The sequence below is a fragment of the Tubulanus polymorphus genome, chromosome 11, assembly GCF_964204645.1.
Source record: "Tubulanus polymorphus chromosome 11, tnTubPoly1.2, whole genome shotgun sequence".
NCBI classification, from domain to species: domain Eukaryota; kingdom Metazoa; phylum Nemertea; class Palaeonemertea; order Tubulaniformes; family Tubulanidae; genus Tubulanus; species Tubulanus polymorphus.
Window position 1 is genome coordinate 7,919,437 of NC_134035.1, and position 21,309 is coordinate 7,940,745.

General features: G+C 40.9%; 1 protein-coding gene and 29 non-coding genes across 30 annotated transcripts; all 30 read right to left on the minus strand.

The window, feature by feature from the left end:
• Positions 1-240: 240 nt before the first annotated feature.
• On the minus strand, positions 241-359 carry LOC141913671 (5S ribosomal RNA). Its single transcript, XR_012620524.1, has one exon. It is a non-coding gene; the product is annotated as a 5S ribosomal RNA (ribosomal RNA).
• Positions 360-797: 438 nt separating this feature from the next.
• LOC141913672 (5S ribosomal RNA) lies at positions 798-916 on the minus strand. Its single transcript, XR_012620525.1, has one exon. It is a non-coding gene; the product is annotated as a 5S ribosomal RNA (ribosomal RNA).
• Positions 917-1,354: 438 nt separating this feature from the next.
• Positions 1,355-1,473, minus strand: LOC141913673 (5S ribosomal RNA). Its single transcript, XR_012620526.1, has one exon. It is a non-coding gene; the product is annotated as a 5S ribosomal RNA (ribosomal RNA).
• Positions 1,474-1,880: 407 nt separating this feature from the next.
• LOC141913674 (5S ribosomal RNA) lies at positions 1,881-1,999 on the minus strand. Its single transcript, XR_012620527.1, has one exon. It is a non-coding gene; the product is annotated as a 5S ribosomal RNA (ribosomal RNA).
• A 438-nt stretch (positions 2,000-2,437) lies between these two features.
• LOC141913675 (5S ribosomal RNA) lies at positions 2,438-2,556 on the minus strand. Its single transcript, XR_012620528.1, has one exon. It is a non-coding gene; the product is annotated as a 5S ribosomal RNA (ribosomal RNA).
• Positions 2,557-2,963: 407 nt separating this feature from the next.
• LOC141913678 (5S ribosomal RNA) lies at positions 2,964-3,082 on the minus strand. Its single transcript, XR_012620529.1, has one exon. It is a non-coding gene; the product is annotated as a 5S ribosomal RNA (ribosomal RNA).
• A 438-nt stretch (positions 3,083-3,520) lies between these two features.
• Positions 3,521-3,639, minus strand: LOC141913679 (5S ribosomal RNA). The gene has a single exon (XR_012620530.1). It is a non-coding gene; the product is annotated as a 5S ribosomal RNA (ribosomal RNA).
• A 407-nt stretch (positions 3,640-4,046) lies between these two features.
• LOC141913681 (5S ribosomal RNA) lies at positions 4,047-4,165 on the minus strand. The gene has a single exon (XR_012620532.1). It is a non-coding gene; the product is annotated as a 5S ribosomal RNA (ribosomal RNA).
• Positions 4,166-4,572: 407 nt separating this feature from the next.
• Positions 4,573-4,691, minus strand: LOC141913682 (5S ribosomal RNA). Its single transcript, XR_012620533.1, has one exon. It is a non-coding gene; the product is annotated as a 5S ribosomal RNA (ribosomal RNA).
• Positions 4,692-5,129: 438 nt separating this feature from the next.
• On the minus strand, positions 5,130-5,248 carry LOC141913683 (5S ribosomal RNA). The gene has a single exon (XR_012620534.1). It is a non-coding gene; the product is annotated as a 5S ribosomal RNA (ribosomal RNA).
• A 436-nt stretch (positions 5,249-5,684) lies between these two features.
• LOC141913684 (5S ribosomal RNA) lies at positions 5,685-5,803 on the minus strand. Its single transcript, XR_012620535.1, has one exon. It is a non-coding gene; the product is annotated as a 5S ribosomal RNA (ribosomal RNA).
• Positions 5,804-6,241: 438 nt separating this feature from the next.
• On the minus strand, positions 6,242-6,360 carry LOC141913685 (5S ribosomal RNA). Its single transcript, XR_012620536.1, has one exon. It is a non-coding gene; the product is annotated as a 5S ribosomal RNA (ribosomal RNA).
• Positions 6,361-6,798: 438 nt separating this feature from the next.
• On the minus strand, positions 6,799-6,917 carry LOC141913686 (5S ribosomal RNA). Its single transcript, XR_012620537.1, has one exon. It is a non-coding gene; the product is annotated as a 5S ribosomal RNA (ribosomal RNA).
• Positions 6,918-7,353: 436 nt separating this feature from the next.
• LOC141913687 (5S ribosomal RNA) lies at positions 7,354-7,472 on the minus strand. Its single transcript, XR_012620538.1, has one exon. It is a non-coding gene; the product is annotated as a 5S ribosomal RNA (ribosomal RNA).
• A 438-nt stretch (positions 7,473-7,910) lies between these two features.
• On the minus strand, positions 7,911-8,029 carry LOC141913688 (5S ribosomal RNA). The gene has a single exon (XR_012620539.1). It is a non-coding gene; the product is annotated as a 5S ribosomal RNA (ribosomal RNA).
• A 407-nt stretch (positions 8,030-8,436) lies between these two features.
• LOC141913689 (5S ribosomal RNA) lies at positions 8,437-8,555 on the minus strand. The gene has a single exon (XR_012620540.1). It is a non-coding gene; the product is annotated as a 5S ribosomal RNA (ribosomal RNA).
• Positions 8,556-8,962: 407 nt separating this feature from the next.
• Positions 8,963-9,081, minus strand: LOC141913690 (5S ribosomal RNA). Its single transcript, XR_012620541.1, has one exon. It is a non-coding gene; the product is annotated as a 5S ribosomal RNA (ribosomal RNA).
• Positions 9,082-9,519: 438 nt separating this feature from the next.
• Positions 9,520-9,638, minus strand: LOC141913692 (5S ribosomal RNA). Its single transcript, XR_012620543.1, has one exon. It is a non-coding gene; the product is annotated as a 5S ribosomal RNA (ribosomal RNA).
• Positions 9,639-10,074: 436 nt separating this feature from the next.
• Positions 10,075-10,193, minus strand: LOC141913693 (5S ribosomal RNA). The gene has a single exon (XR_012620544.1). It is a non-coding gene; the product is annotated as a 5S ribosomal RNA (ribosomal RNA).
• Positions 10,194-10,631: 438 nt separating this feature from the next.
• LOC141913694 (5S ribosomal RNA) lies at positions 10,632-10,750 on the minus strand. The gene has a single exon (XR_012620545.1). It is a non-coding gene; the product is annotated as a 5S ribosomal RNA (ribosomal RNA).
• A 407-nt stretch (positions 10,751-11,157) lies between these two features.
• On the minus strand, positions 11,158-11,276 carry LOC141913695 (5S ribosomal RNA). The gene has a single exon (XR_012620546.1). It is a non-coding gene; the product is annotated as a 5S ribosomal RNA (ribosomal RNA).
• Positions 11,277-11,683: 407 nt separating this feature from the next.
• On the minus strand, positions 11,684-11,802 carry LOC141913696 (5S ribosomal RNA). The gene has a single exon (XR_012620547.1). It is a non-coding gene; the product is annotated as a 5S ribosomal RNA (ribosomal RNA).
• Positions 11,803-12,240: 438 nt separating this feature from the next.
• LOC141913697 (5S ribosomal RNA) lies at positions 12,241-12,359 on the minus strand. Its single transcript, XR_012620548.1, has one exon. It is a non-coding gene; the product is annotated as a 5S ribosomal RNA (ribosomal RNA).
• Positions 12,360-12,795: 436 nt separating this feature from the next.
• Positions 12,796-12,914, minus strand: LOC141913698 (5S ribosomal RNA). The gene has a single exon (XR_012620549.1). It is a non-coding gene; the product is annotated as a 5S ribosomal RNA (ribosomal RNA).
• Positions 12,915-13,352: 438 nt separating this feature from the next.
• LOC141913699 (5S ribosomal RNA) lies at positions 13,353-13,471 on the minus strand. Its single transcript, XR_012620550.1, has one exon. It is a non-coding gene; the product is annotated as a 5S ribosomal RNA (ribosomal RNA).
• A 407-nt stretch (positions 13,472-13,878) lies between these two features.
• On the minus strand, positions 13,879-13,997 carry LOC141913700 (5S ribosomal RNA). The gene has a single exon (XR_012620551.1). It is a non-coding gene; the product is annotated as a 5S ribosomal RNA (ribosomal RNA).
• A 438-nt stretch (positions 13,998-14,435) lies between these two features.
• Positions 14,436-14,554, minus strand: LOC141913701 (5S ribosomal RNA). Its single transcript, XR_012620552.1, has one exon. It is a non-coding gene; the product is annotated as a 5S ribosomal RNA (ribosomal RNA).
• Positions 14,555-14,990: 436 nt separating this feature from the next.
• On the minus strand, positions 14,991-15,109 carry LOC141913704 (5S ribosomal RNA). Its single transcript, XR_012620554.1, has one exon. It is a non-coding gene; the product is annotated as a 5S ribosomal RNA (ribosomal RNA).
• A 438-nt stretch (positions 15,110-15,547) lies between these two features.
• On the minus strand, positions 15,548-15,666 carry LOC141913705 (5S ribosomal RNA). Its single transcript, XR_012620555.1, has one exon. It is a non-coding gene; the product is annotated as a 5S ribosomal RNA (ribosomal RNA).
• A 783-nt stretch (positions 15,667-16,449) lies between these two features.
• On the minus strand, positions 16,450-21,253 carry LOC141912514 (large ribosomal subunit protein uL11-like). The gene is made up of 6 exons (XM_074803762.1): positions 21,085-21,253; positions 20,902-20,975; positions 19,038-19,218; positions 18,202-18,309; positions 16,796-16,887; positions 16,450-16,550 (listed from the first exon to the last, which is right to left on the minus strand). The coding sequence occupies exons 1-6, from the start codon at positions 21,119-21,121 to the stop codon at positions 16,545-16,547; spliced, it is 498 nt and encodes a 165-aa protein (XP_074659863.1). The 5' UTR covers positions 21,122-21,253; the 3' UTR covers positions 16,450-16,544.
• Between the last annotated feature and the right edge of the window lie 56 nt (positions 21,254-21,309).

Genomic DNA, 21,309 nt, shown 5'->3' on the forward strand with positions numbered 1-21,309 from the left:
ATAAGGCGGAGGAAACTATGAGAACTGCTACTTAGCAACACAATCTGTGACGTCACATTACCAGAAAACATCCAATCTTCTATCTAACAAAGTATCGATTTGGGAATATATCTGCGACAACAAAATTTTGACAGCTTCGTTCAACTAATGGCGAAAACAAACAAGCAAATAAACAAACAAATAAACGGCTGTTTGCGAGTGCTTTTAATTTTTGAAATAAATCGAGCAAAATTTGAAAAAAGTCTACAGCACCCGGTATTCCCAGGCGGTCACCCATCCAAGTACTAACCGGGCCCGACGTTGCTTAACTTCGGTGATCGGACGAGAACCGGTGCTTTCAACGTGGTATGGCCGTAGACAACAAAACGTATCAATCTAACCGTTTTGATATTACCTTCTCGATAGGATCGCCACCTCAGCGAGGCATCCACTTTTTATGTCTCTTTTAACACAGTTTCAATTGCTCAACTGATAAAACCAGGTACAATTATCCATTCGCTCCATCGAAAGATGTAGAAACAAACGCCTTTCCCTTCGCTCAAGGATCGGCGTTGAATAAGGCGGAGGAAACTATGAGAACAGCTACTTAGCAACACAATCTGTGACGTCACATTACCAGAAAACATCCAATCTTCTATCTCTAACAAAGTATCGATTTGGGAATATATCTGCGACAACAAAATTTTGACGGCTTCGTTCAACTAATGGCGAAAACGAACAAGCAAATAAACAAACAAATAAACGGCTGTTTACGAGTGCTTTTAATTTTTGAAATAAATCGAGCAAAATTTGAAAAAAGTCTACAGCACCCGGTATTCCCAGGCGGTCACCCATCCAAGTACTAACCGGGCCCGACGTTGCTTAACTTCGGTGATCGGACGAGAACCGGTGCTTTCAACGTGGTATGGCCGTAGACAACAAAACGTATCAATCTAACCGTTTTGATATTACCTTCTCGATAGGATCGCCACCTCAGCGAGGCATCCACTTTTTATGTCTCTTTTAACACAGTTTCAATTGCTCAACTGATAAAACCAGGTACAATTATCCATTCGCTCCATCGAAAGATGTAGAAACAAACGCCTTTCCCTTCGCTCAAGGATCGGCGTTGAATAAGGCGGAGGAAACTATGAGAACAGCTACTTAGCAACACAATCTGTGACGTCACATTACCAGAAAACATCCAATCTTCTATCTCTAACAAAGTATCGATTTGGGAATATATCTGCGACAACAAAATTTTGACGGCTTCGTTCAACTAATGGCGAAAACGAACAAGCAAATAAACAAACAAATAAACGGCTGTTTACGAGTGCTTTTAATTTTTGAAATAAATCGAGCAAAATTTGAAAAAAGTCTACAGCACCCGGTATTCCCAGGCGGTCACCCATCCAAGTACTAACCGGGCCCGACGTTGCTTAACTTCGGTGATCGGACGAGAACCGGTGCTTTCAACGTGGTATGGCCGTAGACAACAAAACGTATCAATCTAACCGTTTTGATATTACCTTCACTTTTTATGTCTCTTTTAACACAGTTTCAATTGCTCAACTGATAAAACCAGGTACAATTATCCATTCGCTCCATCGAAAGATGTAGAAACAAACGCCTTTCCCTTCGCTCAAGGATCGGCGTTGAATAAGGCGGAGGAAACTATGAGAACAGCTACTTAGCAACACAATCTGTGACGTCACATTACCAGAAAACATCCAATCTTCTATCTCTAACAAAGTATCGATTTGGGAATATATCTGCGACAACAAAATTTTGACGGCTTCGTTCAACTAATGGCGAAAACGAACAAGCAAATAAACAAACAAATAAACGGCTGTTTACGAGTGCTTTTAATTTTTGAAATAAATCGAGCAAAATTTGAAAAAAGTCTACAGCACCCGGTATTCCCAGGCGGTCACCCATCCAAGTACTAACCGGGCCCGACGTTGCTTAACTTCGGTGATCGGACGAGAACCGGTGCTTTCAACGTGGTATGGCCGTAGACAACAAAACGTATCAATCTAACCGTTTTGATATTACCTTCTCGATAGGATCGCCACCTCAGCGAGGCATCCACTATTTATGTCTCTTTTAACACAGTTTCAATTGCTCAACTGATAAAACCAGGTACAATTATCCATTCGCTCCATCGAAAGATGTAGAAACAAACGCCTTTCCCTTCGCTCAAGGATCGGCGTTGAATAAGGCGGAGGAAACTATGAGAACAGCTACTTAGCAACACAATCTGTGACGTCACATTACCAGAAAACATCCAATCTTCTATCTATAACAAAGTATCGATTTGGGAATATATCTGCGACAACAAAATTTTGACGGCTTCGTTCAACTAATGGCGAAAACGAACAAGCAAATAAACAAACAAATAAACGGCTGTTTACGAGTGCTTTTAATTTTTGAAATAAATCGAGCAAAATTTGAAAAAAGTCTACAGCACCCGGTATTCCCAGGCGGTCACCCATCCAAGTACTAACCGGGCCCGACGTTGCTTAACTTCGGTGATCGGACGAGAACCGGTGCTTTCAACGTGGTATGGCCGTAGACAACAAAACGTATCAATCTAACCGTTTTGATATTACCTTCACTTTTTATGTCTCTTTTAACACAGTTTCAATTGCTCAACTGATAAAACCAGGTACAATTATCCATTCGCTCCATCGAAAGATGTAGAAACAAACGCCTTTCCCTTCGCTCAAGGATCGGCGTTGAATAAGGCGGAGGAAACTATGAGAACAGCTACTTAGCAACACAATCTGTGACGTCACATTACCAGAAAACATCCAATCTTCTATCTCTAACAAAGTATCGATTTGGGAATATATCTGCGACAACAAAATTTTGACGGCTTCGTTCAACTAATGGCGAAAACGAACAAGCAAATAAACAAACAAATAAACGGCTGTTTACGAGTGCTTTTAATTTTTGAAATAAATCGAGCAAAATTTGAAAAAAGTCTACAGCACCCGGTATTCCCAGGCGGTCACCCATCCAAGTACTAACCGGGCCCGACGTTGCTTAACTTCGGTGATCGGACGAGAACCGGTGCTTTCAACGTGGTATGGCCGTAGACAACAAAACGTATCAATCTAACCGTTTTGATATTACCTTCTCGATAGGATCGCCACCTCAGCGAGGCATCCACTTTTTATGTCTCTTTTAACACAGTTTCAATTGCTCAACTGATAAAACCAGGTACAATTATCCATTCGCTCCATCGAAAGATGTAGAAACAAACGCCTTTCCCTTCGCTCAAGGATCGGCGTTGAATAAGGCGGAGGAAACTATGAGAACAGCTACTTAGCAACACAATCTGTGACGTCACATTACCAGAAAACATCCAATCTTCTATCTCTAACAAAGTATCGATTTGGGAATATATCTGCGACAACAAAATTTTGACGGCTTCGTTCAACTAATGGCGAAAACGAACAAGCAAATAAACAAACAAATAAACGGCTGTTTACGAGTGCTTTTAATTTTTGAAATAAATCGAGCAAAATTTGAAAAAAGTCTACAGCACCCGGTATTCCCAGGCGGTCACCCATCCAAGTACTAACCGGGCCCGACGTTGCTTAACTTCGGTGATCGGACGAGAACCGGTGCTTTCAACGTGGTATGGCCGTAGACAACAAAACGTATCAATCTAACCGTTTTGATATTACCTTCACTTTTTATGTCTCTTTTAACACAGTTTCAATTGCTCAACTGATAAAACCAGGTACAATTATCCATTCGCTCCATCGAAAGATGTAGAAACAAACGCCTTTCCCTTCGCTCAAGGATCGGCGTTGAATAAGGCGGAGGAAACTATGAGAACAGCTACTTAGCAACACAATCTGTGACGTCACATTACCAGAAAACATCCAATCTTCTATCTCTAACAAAGTATCGATTTGGGAATATATCTGCGACAACAAAATTTTGACGGCTTCGTTCAACTAATGGCGAAAACGAACAAGCAAATAAACAAACAAATAAACGGCTGTTTACGAGTGCTTTTAATTTTTGAAATAAATCGAGCAAAATTTGAAAAAAGTCTACAGCACCCGGTATTCCCAGGCGGTCACCCATCCAAGTACTAACCGGGCCCGACGTTGCTTAACTTCGGTGATCGGACGAGAACCGGTGCTTTCAACGTGGTATGGCCGTAGACAACAAAACGTATCAATCTAACCGTTTTGATATTACCTTCACTTTTTATGTCTCTTTTAACACAGTTTCAATTGCTCAACTGATAAAACCAGGTACAATTATCCATTCGCTCCATCGAAAGATGTAGAAACAAACGCCTTTCCCTTCGCTCAAGGATCGGCGTTGAATAAGGCGGAGGAAACTATGAGAACAGCTACTTAGCAACACAATCTGTGACGTCACATTACCAGAAAACATCCAATCTTCTATCTCTAACAAAGTATCGATTTGGGAATATATCTGCGACAACAAAATTTTGACGGCTTCGTTCAACTAATGGCGAAAACGAACAAGCAAATAAACAAACAAATAAACGGCTGTTTACGAGTGCTTTTAATTTTTGAAATAAATCGAGCAAAATTTGAAAAAAGTCTACAGCACCCGGTATTCCCAGGCGGTCACCCATCCAAGTACTAACCGGGCCCGACGTTGCTTAACTTCGGTGATCGGACGAGAACCGGTGCTTTCAACGTGGTATGGCCGTAGACAACAAAACGTATCAATCTAACCGTTTTGATATTACCTTCTCGATAGGATCGCCACCTCAGCGAGGCATCCACTTTTTATGTCTCTTTTAACACAGTTTCAATTGCTCAACTGATAAAACCAGGTACAATTATCCATTCGCTCCATCGAAAGATGTAGAAACAAACGCCTTTCCCTTCGCTCAAGGATCGGCGTTGAATAAGGCGGAGGAAACTATGAGAACAGCTACTTAGCAACACAATCTGTGACGTCACATTACCAGAAAACATCCAATCTTCTATCTATAACAAAGTATCGATTTGGGAATATATCTGCGACAACAAAATTTTGACGGCTTCGTTCAACTAATGGCGAAAACGAACAAGCAAATAAACAAACAAATAAACGGCTGTTTACGAGTGCTTTTAATTTTTGAAATAAATCGAGCAAAATTTGAAAAAAGTCTACAGCACCCGGTATTCCCAGGCGGTCACCCATCCAAGTACTAACCGGGCCCGACGTTGCTTAACTTCGGTGATCGGACGAGAACCGGTGCTTTCAACGTGGTATGGCCGTAGACAACAAAACGTATCAATCTAACCGTTTTGATATTACCTTCTCGATAGGATCGCCACCTCAGCGAGGCGTCCACTTTTTATGTCTCTTTTAACAGAGTTTCAATTGCTCAACTGATAAAACCAGGTACAATTATCCATTCGCTCCATCGAAAGATGTAGAAACAAACGCCTTTCCCGTCGCTCAAGGATCGGCGTTGAATAAGGCGGAGGAAACTATGAGAACAGCTACTTAGCAACACAATCTGTGACGTCACATTACCAGAAAACATCCAATCTTCTATCTAACAAAGTATCGATTTGGGAATATATCTGCGACAACAAAATTTTGACAGCTTCGTTCAACTAATGGCGAAAACAAACAAGCAAATAAACAAACAAATAAACGGCTGTTTGCGAGTGCTTTTAATTTTTGAAATAAATCGAGCAAAATTTGAAAAAAGTCTACAGCACCCGGTATTCCCAGGCGGTCACCCATCCAAGTACTAACCGGGCCCGACGTTGCTTAACTTCGGTGATCGGACGAGAACCGGTGCTTTCAACGTGGTATGGCCGTAGACAACAAAACGTATCAATCTAACCGTTTTGATATTACCTTCTCGATAGGATCGCCACCTCAGCGAGGCATCCACTTTTTATGTCTCTTTTAACACAGTTTCAATTGCTCAACTGATAAAACCAGGTACAATTATCCATTCGCTCCATCGAAAGATGTAGAAACAAACGCCTTTCCCTTCGCTCAAGGATCGGCGTTGAATAAGGCGGAGGAAACTATGAGAACAGCTACTTAGCAACACAATCTGTGACGTCACATTACCAGAAAACATCCAATCTTCTATCTCTAACAAAGTATCGATTTGGGAATATATCTGCGACAACAAAATTTTGACGGCTTCGTTCAACTAATGGCGAAAACGAACAAGCAAATAAACAAACAAATAAACGGCTGTTTACGAGTGCTTTTAATTTTTGAAATAAATCGAGCAAAATTTGAAAAAAGTCTACAGCACCCGGTATTCCCAGGCGGTCACCCATCCAAGTACTAACCGGGCCCGACGTTGCTTAACTTCGGTGATCGGACGAGAACCGGTGCTTTCAACGTGGTATGGCCGTAGACAACAAAACGTATCAATCTAACCGTTTTGATATTACCTTCTCGATAGGATCGCCACCTCAGCGAGGCATCCACTTTTTATGTCTCTTTTAACACAGTTTCAATTGCTCAACTGATAAAACCAGGTACAATTATCCATTCGCTCCATCGAAAGATGTAGAAACAAACGCCTTTCCCTTCGCTCAAGGATCGGCGTTGAATAAGGCGGAGGAAACTATGAGAACAGCTACTTAGCAACACAATCTGTGACGTCACATTACCAGAAAACATCCAATCTTCTATCTCTAACAAAGTATCGATTTGGGAATATATCTGCGACAACAAAATTTTGACGGCTTCGTTCAACTAATGGCGAAAACGAACAAGCAAATAAACAAACAAATAAACGGCTGTTTACGAGTGCTTTTAATTTTTGAAATAAATCGAGCAAAATTTGAAAAAAGTCTACAGCACCCGGTATTCCCAGGCGGTCACCCATCCAAGTACTAACCGGGCCCGACGTTGCTTAACTTCGGTGATCGGACGAGAACCGGTGCTTTCAACGTGGTATGGCCGTAGACAACAAAACGTATCAATCTAACCGTTTTGATATTACCTTCTCGATAGGATCGCCACCTCAGCGAGGCGTCCACTTTTTATGTCTCTTTTAACAGAGTTTCAATTGCTCAACTGATAAAACCAGGTACAATTATCCATTCGCTCCATCGAAAGATGTAGAAACAAACGCCTTTCCCGTCGCTCAAGGATCGGCGTTGAATAAGGCGGAGGAAACTATGAGAACAGCTACTTAGCAACACAATCTGTGACGTCACATTACCAGAAAACATCCAATCTTCTATCTAACAAAGTATCGATTTGGGAATATATCTGCGACAACAAAATTTTGACAGCTTCGTTCAACTAATGGCGAAAACAAACAAGCAAATAAACAAACAAATAAACGGCTGTTTGCGAGTGCTTTTAATTTTTGAAATAAATCGAGCAAAATTTGAAAAAAGTCTACAGCACCCGGTATTCCCAGGCGGTCACCCATCCAAGTACTAACCGGGCCCGACGTTGCTTAACTTCGGTGATCGGACGAGAACCGGTGCTTTCAACGTGGTATGGCCGTAGACAACAAAACGTATCAATCTAACCGTTTTGATATTACCTTCTCGATAGGATCGCCACCTCAGCGAGGCATCCACTTTTTATGTCTCTTTTAACACAGTTTCAATTGCTCAACTGATAAAACCAGGTACAATTATCCATTCGCTCCATCGAAAGATGTAGAAACAAACGCCTTTCCCTTCGCTCAAGGATCGGCGTTGAATAAGGCGGAGGAAACTATGAGAACAGCTACTTAGCAACACAATCTGTGACGTCACATTACCAGAAAACATCCAATCTTCTATCTCTAACAAAGTATCGATTTGGGAATATATCTGCGACAACAAAATTTTGACGGCTTCGTTCAACTAATGGCGAAAACGAACAAGCAAATAAACAAACAAATAAACGGCTGTTTACGAGTGCTTTTAATTTTTGAAATAAATCGAGCAAAATTTGAAAAAAGTCTACAGCACCCGGTATTCCCAGGCGGTCACCCATCCAAGTACTAACCGGGCCCGACGTTGCTTAACTTCGGTGATCGGACGAGAACCGGTGCTTTCAACGTGGTATGGCCGTAGACAACAAAACGTATCAATCTAACCGTTTTGATATTACCTTCACTTTTTATGTCTCTTTTAACACAGTTTCAATTGCTCAACTGATAAAACCAGGTACAATTATCCATTCGCTCCATCGAAAGATGTAGAAACAAACGCCTTTCCCTTCGCTCAAGGATCGGCGTTGAATAAGGCGGAGGAAACTATGAGAACAGCTACTTAGCAACACAATCTGTGACGTCACATTACCAGAAAACATCCAATCTTCTATCTCTAACAAAGTATCGATTTGGGAATATATCTGCGACAACAAAATTTTGACGGCTTCGTTCAACTAATGGCGAAAACGAACAAGCAAATAAACAAACAAATAAACGGCTGTTTACGAGTGCTTTTAATTTTTGAAATAAATCGAGCAAAATTTGAAAAAAGTCTACAGCACCCGGTATTCCCAGGCGGTCACCCATCCAAGTACTAACCGGGCCCGACGTTGCTTAACTTCGGTGATCGGACGAGAACCGGTGCTTTCAACGTGGTATGGCCGTAGACAACAAAACGTATCAATCTAACCGTTTTGATATTACCTTCACTTTTTATGTCTCTTTTAACACAGTTTCAATTGCTCAACTGATAAAACCAGGTACAATTATCCATTCGCTCCATCGAAAGATGTAGAAACAAACGCCTTTCCCTTCGCTCAAGGATCGGCGTTGAATAAGGCGGAGGAAACTATGAGAACAGCTACTTAGCAACACAATCTGTGACGTCACATTACCAGAAAACATCCAATCTTCTATCTCTAACAAAGTATCGATTTGGGAATATATCTGCGACAACAAAATTTTGACGGCTTCGTTCAACTAATGGCGAAAACGAACAAGCAAATAAACAAACAAATAAACGGCTGTTTACGAGTGCTTTTAATTTTTGAAATAAATCGAGCAAAATTTGAAAAAAGTCTACAGCACCCGGTATTCCCAGGCGGTCACCCATCCAAGTACTAACCGGGCCCGACGTTGCTTAACTTCGGTGATCGGACGAGAACCGGTGCTTTCAACGTGGTATGGCCGTAGACAACAAAACGTATCAATCTAACCGTTTTGATATTACCTTCTCGATAGGATCGCCACCTCAGCGAGGCATCCACTTTTTATGTCTCTTTTAACACAGTTTCAATTGCTCAACTGATAAAACCAGGTACAATTATCCATTCGCTCCATCGAAAGATGTAGAAACAAACGCCTTTCCCTTCGCTCAAGGATCGGCGTTGAATAAGGCGGAGGAAACTATGAGAACAGCTACTTAGCAACACAATCTGTGACGTCACATTACCAGAAAACATCCAATCTTCTATCTCTAACAAAGTATCGATTTGGGAATATATCTGCGACAACAAAATTTTGACGGCTTCGTTCAACTAATGGCGAAAACGAACAAGCAAATAAACAAACAAATAAACGGCTGTTTACGAGTGCTTTTAATTTTTGAAATAAATCGAGCAAAATTTGAAAAAAGTCTACAGCACCCGGTATTCCCAGGCGGTCACCCATCCAAGTACTAACCGGGCCCGACGTTGCTTAACTTCGGTGATCGGACGAGAACCGGTGCTTTCAACGTGGTATGGCCGTAGACAACAAAACGTATCAATCTAACCGTTTTGATATTACCTTCTCGATAGGATCGCCACCTCAGCGAGGCGTCCACTTTTTATGTCTCTTTTAACAGAGTTTCAATTGCTCAACTGATAAAACCAGGTACAATTATCCATTCGCTCCATCGAAAGATGTAGAAACAAACGCCTTTCCCGTCGCTCAAGGATCGGCGTTGAATAAGGCGGAGGAAACTATGAGAACAGCTACTTAGCAACACAATCTGTGACGTCACATTACCAGAAAACATCCAATCTTCTATCTAACAAAGTATCGATTTGGGAATATATCTGCGACAACAAAATTTTGACAGCTTCGTTCAACTAATGGCGAAAACAAACAAGCAAATAAACAAACAAATAAACGGCTGTTTGCGAGTGCTTTTAATTTTTGAAATAAATCGAGCAAAATTTGAAAAAAGTCTACAGCACCCGGTATTCCCAGGCGGTCACCCATCCAAGTACTAACCGGGCCCGACGTTGCTTAACTTCGGTGATCGGACGAGAACCGGTGCTTTCAACGTGGTATGGCCGTAGACAACAAAACGTATCAATCTAACCGTTTTGATATTACCTTCTCGATAGGATCGCCACCTCAGCGAGGCATCCACTTTTTATGTCTCTTTTAACACAGTTTCAATTGCTCAACTGATAAAACCAGGTACAATTATCCATTCGCTCCATCGAAAGATGTAGAAACAAACGCCTTTCCCTTCGCTCAAGGATCGGCGTTGAATAAGGCGGAGGAAACTATGAGAACAGCTACTTAGCAACACAATCTGTGACGTCACATTACCAGAAAACATCCAATCTTCTATCTCTAACAAAGTATCGATTTGGGAATATATCTGCGACAACAAAATTTTGACGGCTTCGTTCAACTAATGGCGAAAACGAACAAGCAAATAAACAAACAAATAAACGGCTGTTTACGAGTGCTTTTAATTTTTGAAATAAATCGAGCAAAATTTGAAAAAAGTCTACAGCACCCGGTATTCCCAGGCGGTCACCCATCCAAGTACTAACCGGGCCCGACGTTGCTTAACTTCGGTGATCGGACGAGAACCGGTGCTTTCAACGTGGTATGGCCGTAGACAACAAAACGTATCAATCTAACCGTTTTGATATTACCTTCACTTTTTATGTCTCTTTTAACACAGTTTCAATTGCTCAACTGATAAAACCAGGTACAATTATCCATTCGCTCCATCGAAAGATGTAGAAACAAACGCCTTTCCCTTCGCTCAAGGATCGGCGTTGAATAAGGCGGAGGAAACTATGAGAACAGCTACTTAGCAACACAATCTGTGACGTCACATTACCAGAAAACATCCAATCTTCTATCTCTAACAAAGTATCGATTTGGGAATATATCTGCGACAACAAAATTTTGACGGCTTCGTTCAACTAATGGCGAAAACGAACAAGCAAATAAACAAACAAATAAACGGCTGTTTACGAGTGCTTTTAATTTTTGAAATAAATCGAGCAAAATTTGAAAAAAGTCTACAGCACCCGGTATTCCCAGGCGGTCACCCATCCAAGTACTAACCGGGCCCGACGTTGCTTAACTTCGGTGATCGGACGAGAACCGGTGCTTTCAACGTGGTATGGCCGTAGACAACAAAACGTATCAATCTAACCGTTTTGATATTACCTTCACTTTTTATGTCTCTTTTAACACAGTTTCAATTGCTCAACTGATAAAACCAGGTACAATTATCCATTCGCTCCATCGAAAGATGTAGAAACAAACGCCTTTCCCTTCGCTCAAGGATCGGCGTTGAATAAGGCGGAGGAAACTATGAGAACAGCTACTTAGCAACACAATCTGTGACGTCACATTACCAGAAAACATCCAATCTTCTATCTCTAACAAAGTATCGATTTGGGAATATATCTGCGACAACAAAATTTTGACGGCTTCGTTCAACTAATGGCGAAAACGAACAAGCAAATAAACAAACAAATAAACGGCTGTTTACGAGTGCTTTTAATTTTTGAAATAAATCGAGCAAAATTTGAAAAAAGTCTACAGCACCCGGTATTCCCAGGCGGTCACCCATCCAAGTACTAACCGGGCCCGACGTTGCTTAACTTCGGTGATCGGACGAGAACCGGTGCTTTCAACGTGGTATGGCCGTAGACAACAAAACGTATCAATCTAACCGTTTTGATATTACCTTCTCGATAGGATCGCCACCTCAGCGAGGCATCCACTTTTTATGTCTCTTTTAACACAGTTTCAATTGCTCAACTGATAAAACCAGGTACAATTATCCATTCGCTCCATCGAAAGATGTAGAAACAAACGCCTTTCCCTTCGCTCAAGGATCGGCGTTGAATAAGGCGGAGGAAACTATGAGAACAGCTACTTAGCAACACAATCTGTGACGTCACATTACCAGAAAACATCCAATCTTCTATCTCTAACAAAGTATCGATTTGGGAATATATCTGCGACAACAAAATTTTGACGGCTTCGTTCAACTAATGGCGAAAACGAACAAGCAAATAAACAAACAAATAAACGGCTGTTTACGAGTGCTTTTAATTTTTGAAATAAATCGAGCAAAATTTGAAAAAAGTCTACAGCACCCGGTATTCCCAGGCGGTCACCCATCCAAGTACTAACCGGGCCCGACGTTGCTTAACTTCGGTGATCGGACGAGAACCGGTGCTTTCAACGTGGTATGGCCGTAGACAACAAAACGTATCAATCTAACCGTTTTGATATTACCTTCTCGATAGGATCGCCACCTCAGCGAGGCGTCCACTTTTTATGTCTCTTTTAACAGAGTTTCAATTGCTCAACTGATAAAACCAGGTACAATTATCCATTCGCTCCATCGAAAGATGTAGAAACAAACGCCTTTCCCTTCGCTCAAGGATCGGCGTTGAATAAGGCGGAGGAAACTATGAGAACAGCTACTTAGCAACACAATCTGTGACGTCACATTACCAGAAAACATCCAATCTTCTATCTAACAAAGTATCGATTTGGGAATATATCTGCGACAACAAAATTTTGACAGCTTCGTTCAACTAATGGCGAAAACAAACAAGCAAATAAACAAACAAATAAACGGCTGTTTGCGAGTGCTTTTAATTTTTGAAATAAATCGAGCAAAATTTGAAAAAAGTCTACAGCACCCGGTATTCCCAGGCGGTCACCCATCCAAGTACTAACCGGGCCCGACGTTGCTTAACTTCGGTGATCGGACGAGAACCGGTGCTTTCAACGTGGTATGGCCGTAGACAACAAAACGTATCAATCTAACCGTTTTGATATTACCTTCTCGATAGGATCGCCACCTCAGCGAGGCATCCACTTTTTATGTCTCTTTTAACACAGTTTCAATTGCTCAACTGATAAAACCAGGTACAATTATCCATTCGCTCCATCGAAAGATGTAGAAACAAACGCCTTTCCCTTCGCTCAAGGATCGGCGTTGAATAAGGCGGAGGAAACTATGAGAACAGCTACTTAGCAACACAATCTGTGACGTCACATTACCAGAAAACATCCAATCTTCTATCTCTAACAAAGTATCGATTTGGGAATATATCTGCGACAACAAAATTTTGACGGCTTCGTTCAACTAATGGCGAAAACGAACAAGCAAATAAACAAACAAATAAACGGCTGTTTACGAGTGCTTTTAATTTTTGAAATAAATCGAGCAAAATTTGAAAAAAGTCTACAGCACCCGGTATTCCCAGGCGGTCACCCATCCAAGTACTAACCGGGCCCGACGTTGCTTAACTTCGGTGATCGGACGAGAACCGGTGCTTTCAACGTGGTATGGCCGTAGACAACAAAACGTATCAATCTAACCGTTTTGATATTACCTTCACTTTTTATGTCTCTTTTAACACAGTTTCAATTGCTCAACTGATAAAACCAGGTACAATTATCCATTCGCTCCATCGAAAGATGTAGAAACAAACGCCTTTCCCTTCGCTCAAGGATCGGCGTTGAATAAGGCGGAGGAAACTATGAGAACAGCTACTTAGCAACACAATCTGTGACGTCACATTACCAGAAAACATCCAATCTTCTATCTCTAACAAAGTATCGATTTGGGAATATATCTGCGACAACAAAATTTTGACGGCTTCGTTCAACTAATGGCGAAAACGAACAAGCAAATAAACAAACAAATAAACGGCTGTTTACGAGTGCTTTTAATTTTTGAAATAAATCGAGCAAAATTTGAAAAAAGTCTACAGCACCCGGTATTCCCAGGCGGTCACCCATCCAAGTACTAACCGGGCCCGACGTTGCTTAACTTCGGTGATCGGACGAGAACCGGTGCTTTCAACGTGGTATGGCCGTAGACAACAAAACGTATCAATCTAACCGTTTTGATATTACCTTCTCGATAGGATCGCCACCTCAGCGAGGCATCCACTTTTTATGTCTCTTTTAACACAGTTTCAATTGCTCAACTGATAAAACCAGGTACAATTATCCATTCGCTCCATCGAAAGATGTAGAAACAAACGCCTTTCCCTTCGCTCAAGGATCGGCGTTGAATAAGGCGGAGGAAACTATGAGAACAGCTACTTAGCAACACAATCTGTGACGTCACATTACCAGAAAACATCCAATCTTCTATCTCTAACAAAGTATCGATTTGGGAATATATCTGCGACAACAAAATTTTGACGGCTTCGTTCAACTAATGGCGAAAACGAACAAGCAAATAAACAAACAAATAAACGGCTGTTTACGAGTGCTTTTAATTTTTGAAATAAATCGAGCAAAATTTGAAAAAAGTCTACAGCACCCGGTATTCCCAGGCGGTCACCCATCCAAGTACTAACCGGGCCCGACGTTGCTTAACTTCGGTGATCGGACGAGAACCGGTGCTTTCAACGTGGTATGGCCGTAGACAACAAAACGTATCAATCTAACCGTTTTGATATTACCTTCTCGATAGGATCGCCACCTCAGCGAGGCGTCCACTTTTTATGTCTCTTTTAACAGAGTTTCAATTGCTCAACTGATAAAACCAGGTACAATTATCCATTCGCTCCATCGAAAGATGTAGAAACAAACGCCTTTCCCGTCGCTCAAGGATCGGCGTTGAATAAGGCGGAGGAAACTATGAGAACAGCTACTTAGCAACACAATCTGTGACGTCACATTACCAGAAAACATCCAATCTTCTATCTAACAAAGTATCGATTTGGGAATATATCTGCGACAACAAAATTTTGACAGCTTCGTTCAACTAATGGCGAAAACAAACAAGCAAATAAACAAACAAATAAACGGCTGTTTGCGAGTGCTTTTAATTTTTGAAATAAATCGAGCAAAATTTGAAAAAAGTCTACAGCACCCGGTATTCCCAGGCGGTCACCCATCCAAGTACTAACCGGGCCCGACGTTGCTTAACTTCGGTGATCGGACGAGAACCGGTGCTTTCAACGTGGTATGGCCGTAGACAACAAAACGTATCAATCTAACCGTTTTGATATTACCTTCTCGATAGGATCGCCACCTCAGCGAGGCATCCACTTTTTATGTCTCTTTTAACACAGTTTCAATTGCTCAACTGATAAAACCAGGTACAATTATCCATTCGCTCCATCGAAAGATGTAGAAACAAACGCCTTTCCCTTCGCTCAAGGATCGGCGTTGAATAAGGCGGAGGAAACTATGAGAACAGCTACTTAGCAACACAATCTGTGACGTCACATTACCAGAAAACATCCAATCTTCTATCTCTAACAAAGTATCGATTTGGGAATATATCTGCGACAACAAAATTTTGACGGCTTCGTTCAACTAATGGCGAAAACGAACAAGCAAATAAACAAACAAATAAACGGCTGTTTACGAGTGCTTTTAATTTTTGAAATAAATCGAGCAAAATTTGAAAAAAGTCTACAGCACCCGGTATTCCCAGGCGGTCACCCATCCAAGTACTAACCGGGCCCGACGTTGCTTAACTTCGGTGATCGGACGAGAACCGGTGCTTTCAACGTGGTATGGCCGTAGACAACAAAACGTATCAATCTAACCGTTTTGATATTACCTTCTCGATAGGATCGCCACCTCAGCGAGGCATCCACTTTTTATGTCTCTTTTAACACAGTTTCAATTGCTCAACTGATAAAACCAGGTACAATTATCCATTCGCTCCATCGAAAGATGTAGAAACAAACGCCTTTCCCTTCGCTCAAGGATCGGCGTTGAATAAGGCGGAGGAAACTATGAGAACAGCTACTTAGCAACACAATCTGTGACGTCACATTACCAGAAAACATACCTTCTCGATAGGATCGCCACCTCAGCGAGGCATCCACTTTAATTTCATATCTCAGTTTCCTGCTGAGCTCCGTCGATGAATAAACACGGTTATATTTACCGTCGGTCGGCCACTCAAACGCATAAGACCAGGTACGATTATTTTTTCGCTCCATCGACGATGGACATAAAGTGAAAACATTAGCCCGCTGGGACTTAAGCCCTAAGTGGGCTGAAAAACGATTGATTCTTTTCTGACGCGGGCGGGCGGGTGCATACGGCTTCTTGATTCGTATTACTGACACTTTTTATGACGTGGTCGTTAACGGAAAGTTCGTTATAAAGGGGTTGTTGCTTCCGATATTTAACTAAAAGAAGTCTAAGGAGGATTGAAAATATCATTGCAGCCTTCAAAATCTTTATCAAATCATCGAGTCCATGCAGCCAGTTGGAGGATAGTGTGTATGACAGGTAGTCAAAACATATTCCTGAGGCTGCTCATGATTTTGACAAAAAGTCAACATAAAACAAGATAGTTCGCTTAATGATTTTTCAATTTTTTATTGAAGATTTTTTTCACAATTTTTTTCTCATGAAAGCAGTGACATTCCACTAGTTACAACGTTTGGGGTTATTCCTGAAAAGATACAAAAAATTATGCTTTTTATAGCGAAATCCTAGTCGCCAATGAGTCAACTTAAGTTTCATTTTTTGTACTGTCCCATCGGATCGGGTTTTTTCCAATTTTGACTCATTTCGCACTAAAATTCTAGCCCCCTGGTTCCAACTAAAATTCCAACCTTTTTCCAAAAAAAAAGGACTCGGAAGGATCGCTGGAAACCTCGTACAATATTAATCGATTGATAAAAACGTCATTCTTACGTCTGCGACTTCGTAATCACCGCTGTTCACCATATCGATGACGTCGTGAGGATGATGTCCATCAACCGTGCAACCGACTGATTGAGCTGTTCCTGCAACATATACAACAACATACTTTAACGTATGATGCACATACTCTACTAAAACTATTTGATATCATTTATACATGAAGGAAAGCACCCCCTGGTGTGACAATGATGGATAAACTTCAGTGTTCTCTGGAGTTTTTCATATTTCCTTTTGACCACAAACTACTACACTCATTAGATTACAGATGTTTATACTTTTTCCACTTTAACGTATGATGCACTTACTCGACTAAAACTATCATCAATTAAAAATACAGTCAAACTCAGTTAATCCGTGTCACTAGGGACTGAGCTTTTTAAGTACAGATTAAGTGATATACGGATAACAGATAATCCGTAATTGATACGAATTAATTATTACCCGTATAAACTATGAATTTAAGTGCACAATCCGTATAATAGCTGGTTGAGCTATCTCTCAAACATTGGACGATTACTACAGTGGAACCACATTCTAACGATCCGTTGGGGGGATAAAAAGTTCATTGTATCCGATGGTTCATTACTTAGATCCATTTCATATAATTTATACATAAAAAGAAAACACCCCCCTGGTGTGACAATGATGGATAAACTTCAGTGTTTTCTGGAGTTTTTAATATTTCCTACTGACCACAAACTACTACACTCATTAGATTACAGATGTTTATACTTTTTCACTTCAAGTGCATGTTCCCGACAGCTGATACAGGAATTGGGCAACGGGACCATTCATGTGTCTAAGTGAAAATACGGATTATGGAGTACGAATTAGACACAGAATTTTAAAGGGAATAAGGTTACTGAAAAATGAGACCATTTTATTCATACGTAATAGGCACTTATACGGGTTAACCGGATTACCCGAGGTTGACTGTACAGTACACCCGATACACCACCCTCCCATATACTGCCAGGTTTTCTCAATGTACATCACTATATAAATTCATAATAACACACCACCGATATACTGCCTTACTCTCTATACCTCCACCCCGCCTACCGCCAGGTTTTCTCATTGTACATCACTATACAAATTCATAATAAAACACCCCCGATATACTGCCTTACCCTCTATACCGCCAGGTTTTCTCATTGTACATCACTATACAAATTCATAATATAACACCCCAGATATACCGCCTTACTCTCTATACCGTCATCCCCGCTTACTGCCAGGTTTTCTCATTGTACATCTCAATACAAATACGTAGTAAAACACCCCCGATATACTGCCTTTCTCTCTATACCGCCAATATCGCCCTGCACCGATATGGGTGGTATATTGGGGGTTTACTATATACTGCAGCACGTTCATATCAATGTGTGAAAGCTTACCCAAGATTTCCTTGACAGTTCCGGCGAGTTTGACGGCCATACTCCTCTCTCTCATCTGACGCGCGATAGCGACAATCTCCGAGAACGCAACATCACCAGCGTGTTTAACTGAAGAAATAAACAATTCATGTCACGACCAATTAATTTGTGCGTGTGACTCACGAAGACGATTCTTGGACCACAGCCAGCTTACTGAGGATTTCATCATGCCGGGTAACCTTCTACTTTCATCTCAAATTCCGAAAGTTAAATTTCGAAAGTTAAATTTCCAGGTATTAATGATCTCTGTCTTGATGAATAGGACCCCTACGGGAAGGTAGCAGGGTTTCCAGTGGTAAGGCCAGAAGTACTAAGGAGGACATTTTCGACCCAAAAAGAGGGATTTTTTTACTCGGAAAGCGGTACTTTCCAGTAAAATGGGTCTCCATAAGGGAGCATTTTCGTAATGCCTTTGCCGGAATACTAGTCGTGTAGACCAATCATACATTTCAGGGTAATTCCATTGAACAAATTGTATTCAATCTTACTGACAATTGAATTACCAGGCCTAAGTAATAAAATACCCCAACAGTCGATTTCGCGACAAAATTGTGCACGAAAATACACAAGAATCAAATTTGGAAGGACTTTCTTATCAAAAGGAAGGACTTAACAGTCAAAAGGACAAAGATGTTTGTCCATACTTTTTCCATAAGAAGGACAAAGAAGGACTTGGAAGGACCGCTGTAAACCCTGCGGTAGGGTCGGGATCTCCTCTCAATCTGCCCCTAGTGCATGTTCAAATTTCTTTCAGAAGTGGACCAGGACCCAGTTTTGCCCATTAATCGAATACTCACTGTTCTTGACCTTCTTTCGGTCACGTGGAGGTTCCTTCAAGGCTTTAATGATCAGAGATGAAGCACTCGGAACGACTGATACCGTAGCTTGTCGGTTCTGAATCGTCAGTTTGATGGTGATTCTCAAACCTTTCCAGTCACCCGTTGCCTTAGCGATATCATCACCAACTTTTTTCGGTGACTGAAAACAAGCAAATAGTGGTGTCATTATAATAAAACATCTTAAAACCGCATTCGATGAACATTAATTAACACGAAGCATGTGTTGGCTGAGAAAGCTTCACTGGGGATGGTCGATTGCAGTAGAAAGATTGAAAAGAAAATTTTAGTAAGGACTAGCAGTGAAACAAGCGCACCAGGAGCCACCAACAGTTTGCTTGACATGTCGGAAGACTGACGATTATAAGCTTATTAGCTCAGAGATAAAAGCTGAAATCAGAAAATCACAGTTATAAATAACAGCGACTTCATACGAACGAGACATGTTCTCATCACGGCTAATTTTAACATTTTCCATTCACTTGTTTACTCCTAGTCTGAATACCAGTCGTCGTTACAGGTTGAACGACGACTAGGTACTAGACTGGTTTCCTCCATACCCGTCTGTCTATGTTGCACATTCATAATATTAACAATTGAATATCCTTGCCAAAATTCAGCTTATTCGAGGAGACCCGAAACATACACTACGTTGTCAAGTCATTTTTATTTTAGACTTAAGGGTGGAAGCAATTAGCAACCGCCGAAAATATTTCTAATACCTTATTTTTTACATTTTAGCTATCAATTTATTTATTGCGGGATATAACACTTATCGTTTTATCGCGGATATTGCGATGATTCAAGTATCCATTCAAGTATCTGTTATAATACAGTATCATGAGATGTTATATTCGTAAAGATGAAGTAAGTAAGTGTTCATATTGTAATTAGCTCAGAGATAAAAGCTAAAATCAGAAAATCACTAAATAGCGATCTCATACGAACGAGACATGTTCTCATCACAGCTAATTCCATTGAGTGACCCCCAACTTTAGTTATTTTAACCACATTTCATATCTAAAACAGAGTTATGGTCAGGATTAGGTAGAGTGCTATATGTAGTTAAAACATTCAGCGAACCTCAGCCAGTGGTTCGAAGACTGTTCTATCAGCCGAGGCCTATGGAATTGAGGTATCGGTAGCCGCCCGTCTGGCTTGAAAATTTTCATTATTTCTCATTTTTATGTTCTAATTTGTGTTACAATCCAGAAAATGAACATAATGCTAAAAACATATATAAGTCATTGACAAGATGTTTTTCAAATCGATATCTAAGATTTATAAGTTAGAAGTTTAGATGGCAATGTTGAAGTCTTGATATTTAGGGATCATTATCGGAATGTAACTGTCTTCTCAGTAGTTATTTTGACAGCTGAGCTACCACTAGCGCCATCTATCAAACATAAATTGAAGCTTTAGCCAGCTTATAGAGGCAAATATCATTGGAATATAGGCTTTTCGGCTTCGCTAATTTTGTGACCCAAAATAAGGAATAATGAAAAAAATCCCTCATCAATTCTTGATATTTGATGTGACTATGTAAACTGATACCTTTATTCCATAGGCCTAAATTTGTTCTCCAGACATCGACGCTGTAAATCATCCAATCAGAAAAGCTACTAATTTCTATTTCAACCTGACTTGAGAACATTCCGGTTGGCCTAGCTCAGTCAGTTTTGGTAGTACTACCTGATAGAAGTCTTATTGGGACCAGAATGCATTGGCAGCTGACCTAAAATATCATGTTTCCGCTCTACGACGCTGACGAAAAAAGTTGCTGAAAGTGAAGCCGTGTGCAGAAATTTAACTGCCAAAAACTCACCAAACCGAGGGGACCAATCTTGGGCGCAAGAGTAGACGTAGCACCGACCTCACCACCAGTCGCTCGCAAATAAACTATAACAAATAAAGAGAAATTCGTTTAACAGCAGTGACAGGTGAAACGTGACGTGCATTGGTTGTTTAAAGCCAGCGAAAAGGCTTCTAAAATAATAAATTGCCCTACCGATTTTAACTTCATTCGGATCAAACTTCGGGGCCATTTTTGTTGTTTCGTTGAAACTGTTGTCTTTAGTAAAAAAAGCTTTAGGTGTTGGATGAGCGCAGATAGCACACTACCAAAAAAGTTGCACCGTAAAGCACGTAAGCTAATTTACCGGAAGAGGAAGTGTGAGGAATGGGGAGTTATCTACGATGAAAATTCGACGCAGCCACGTCGAACTAAAAAACC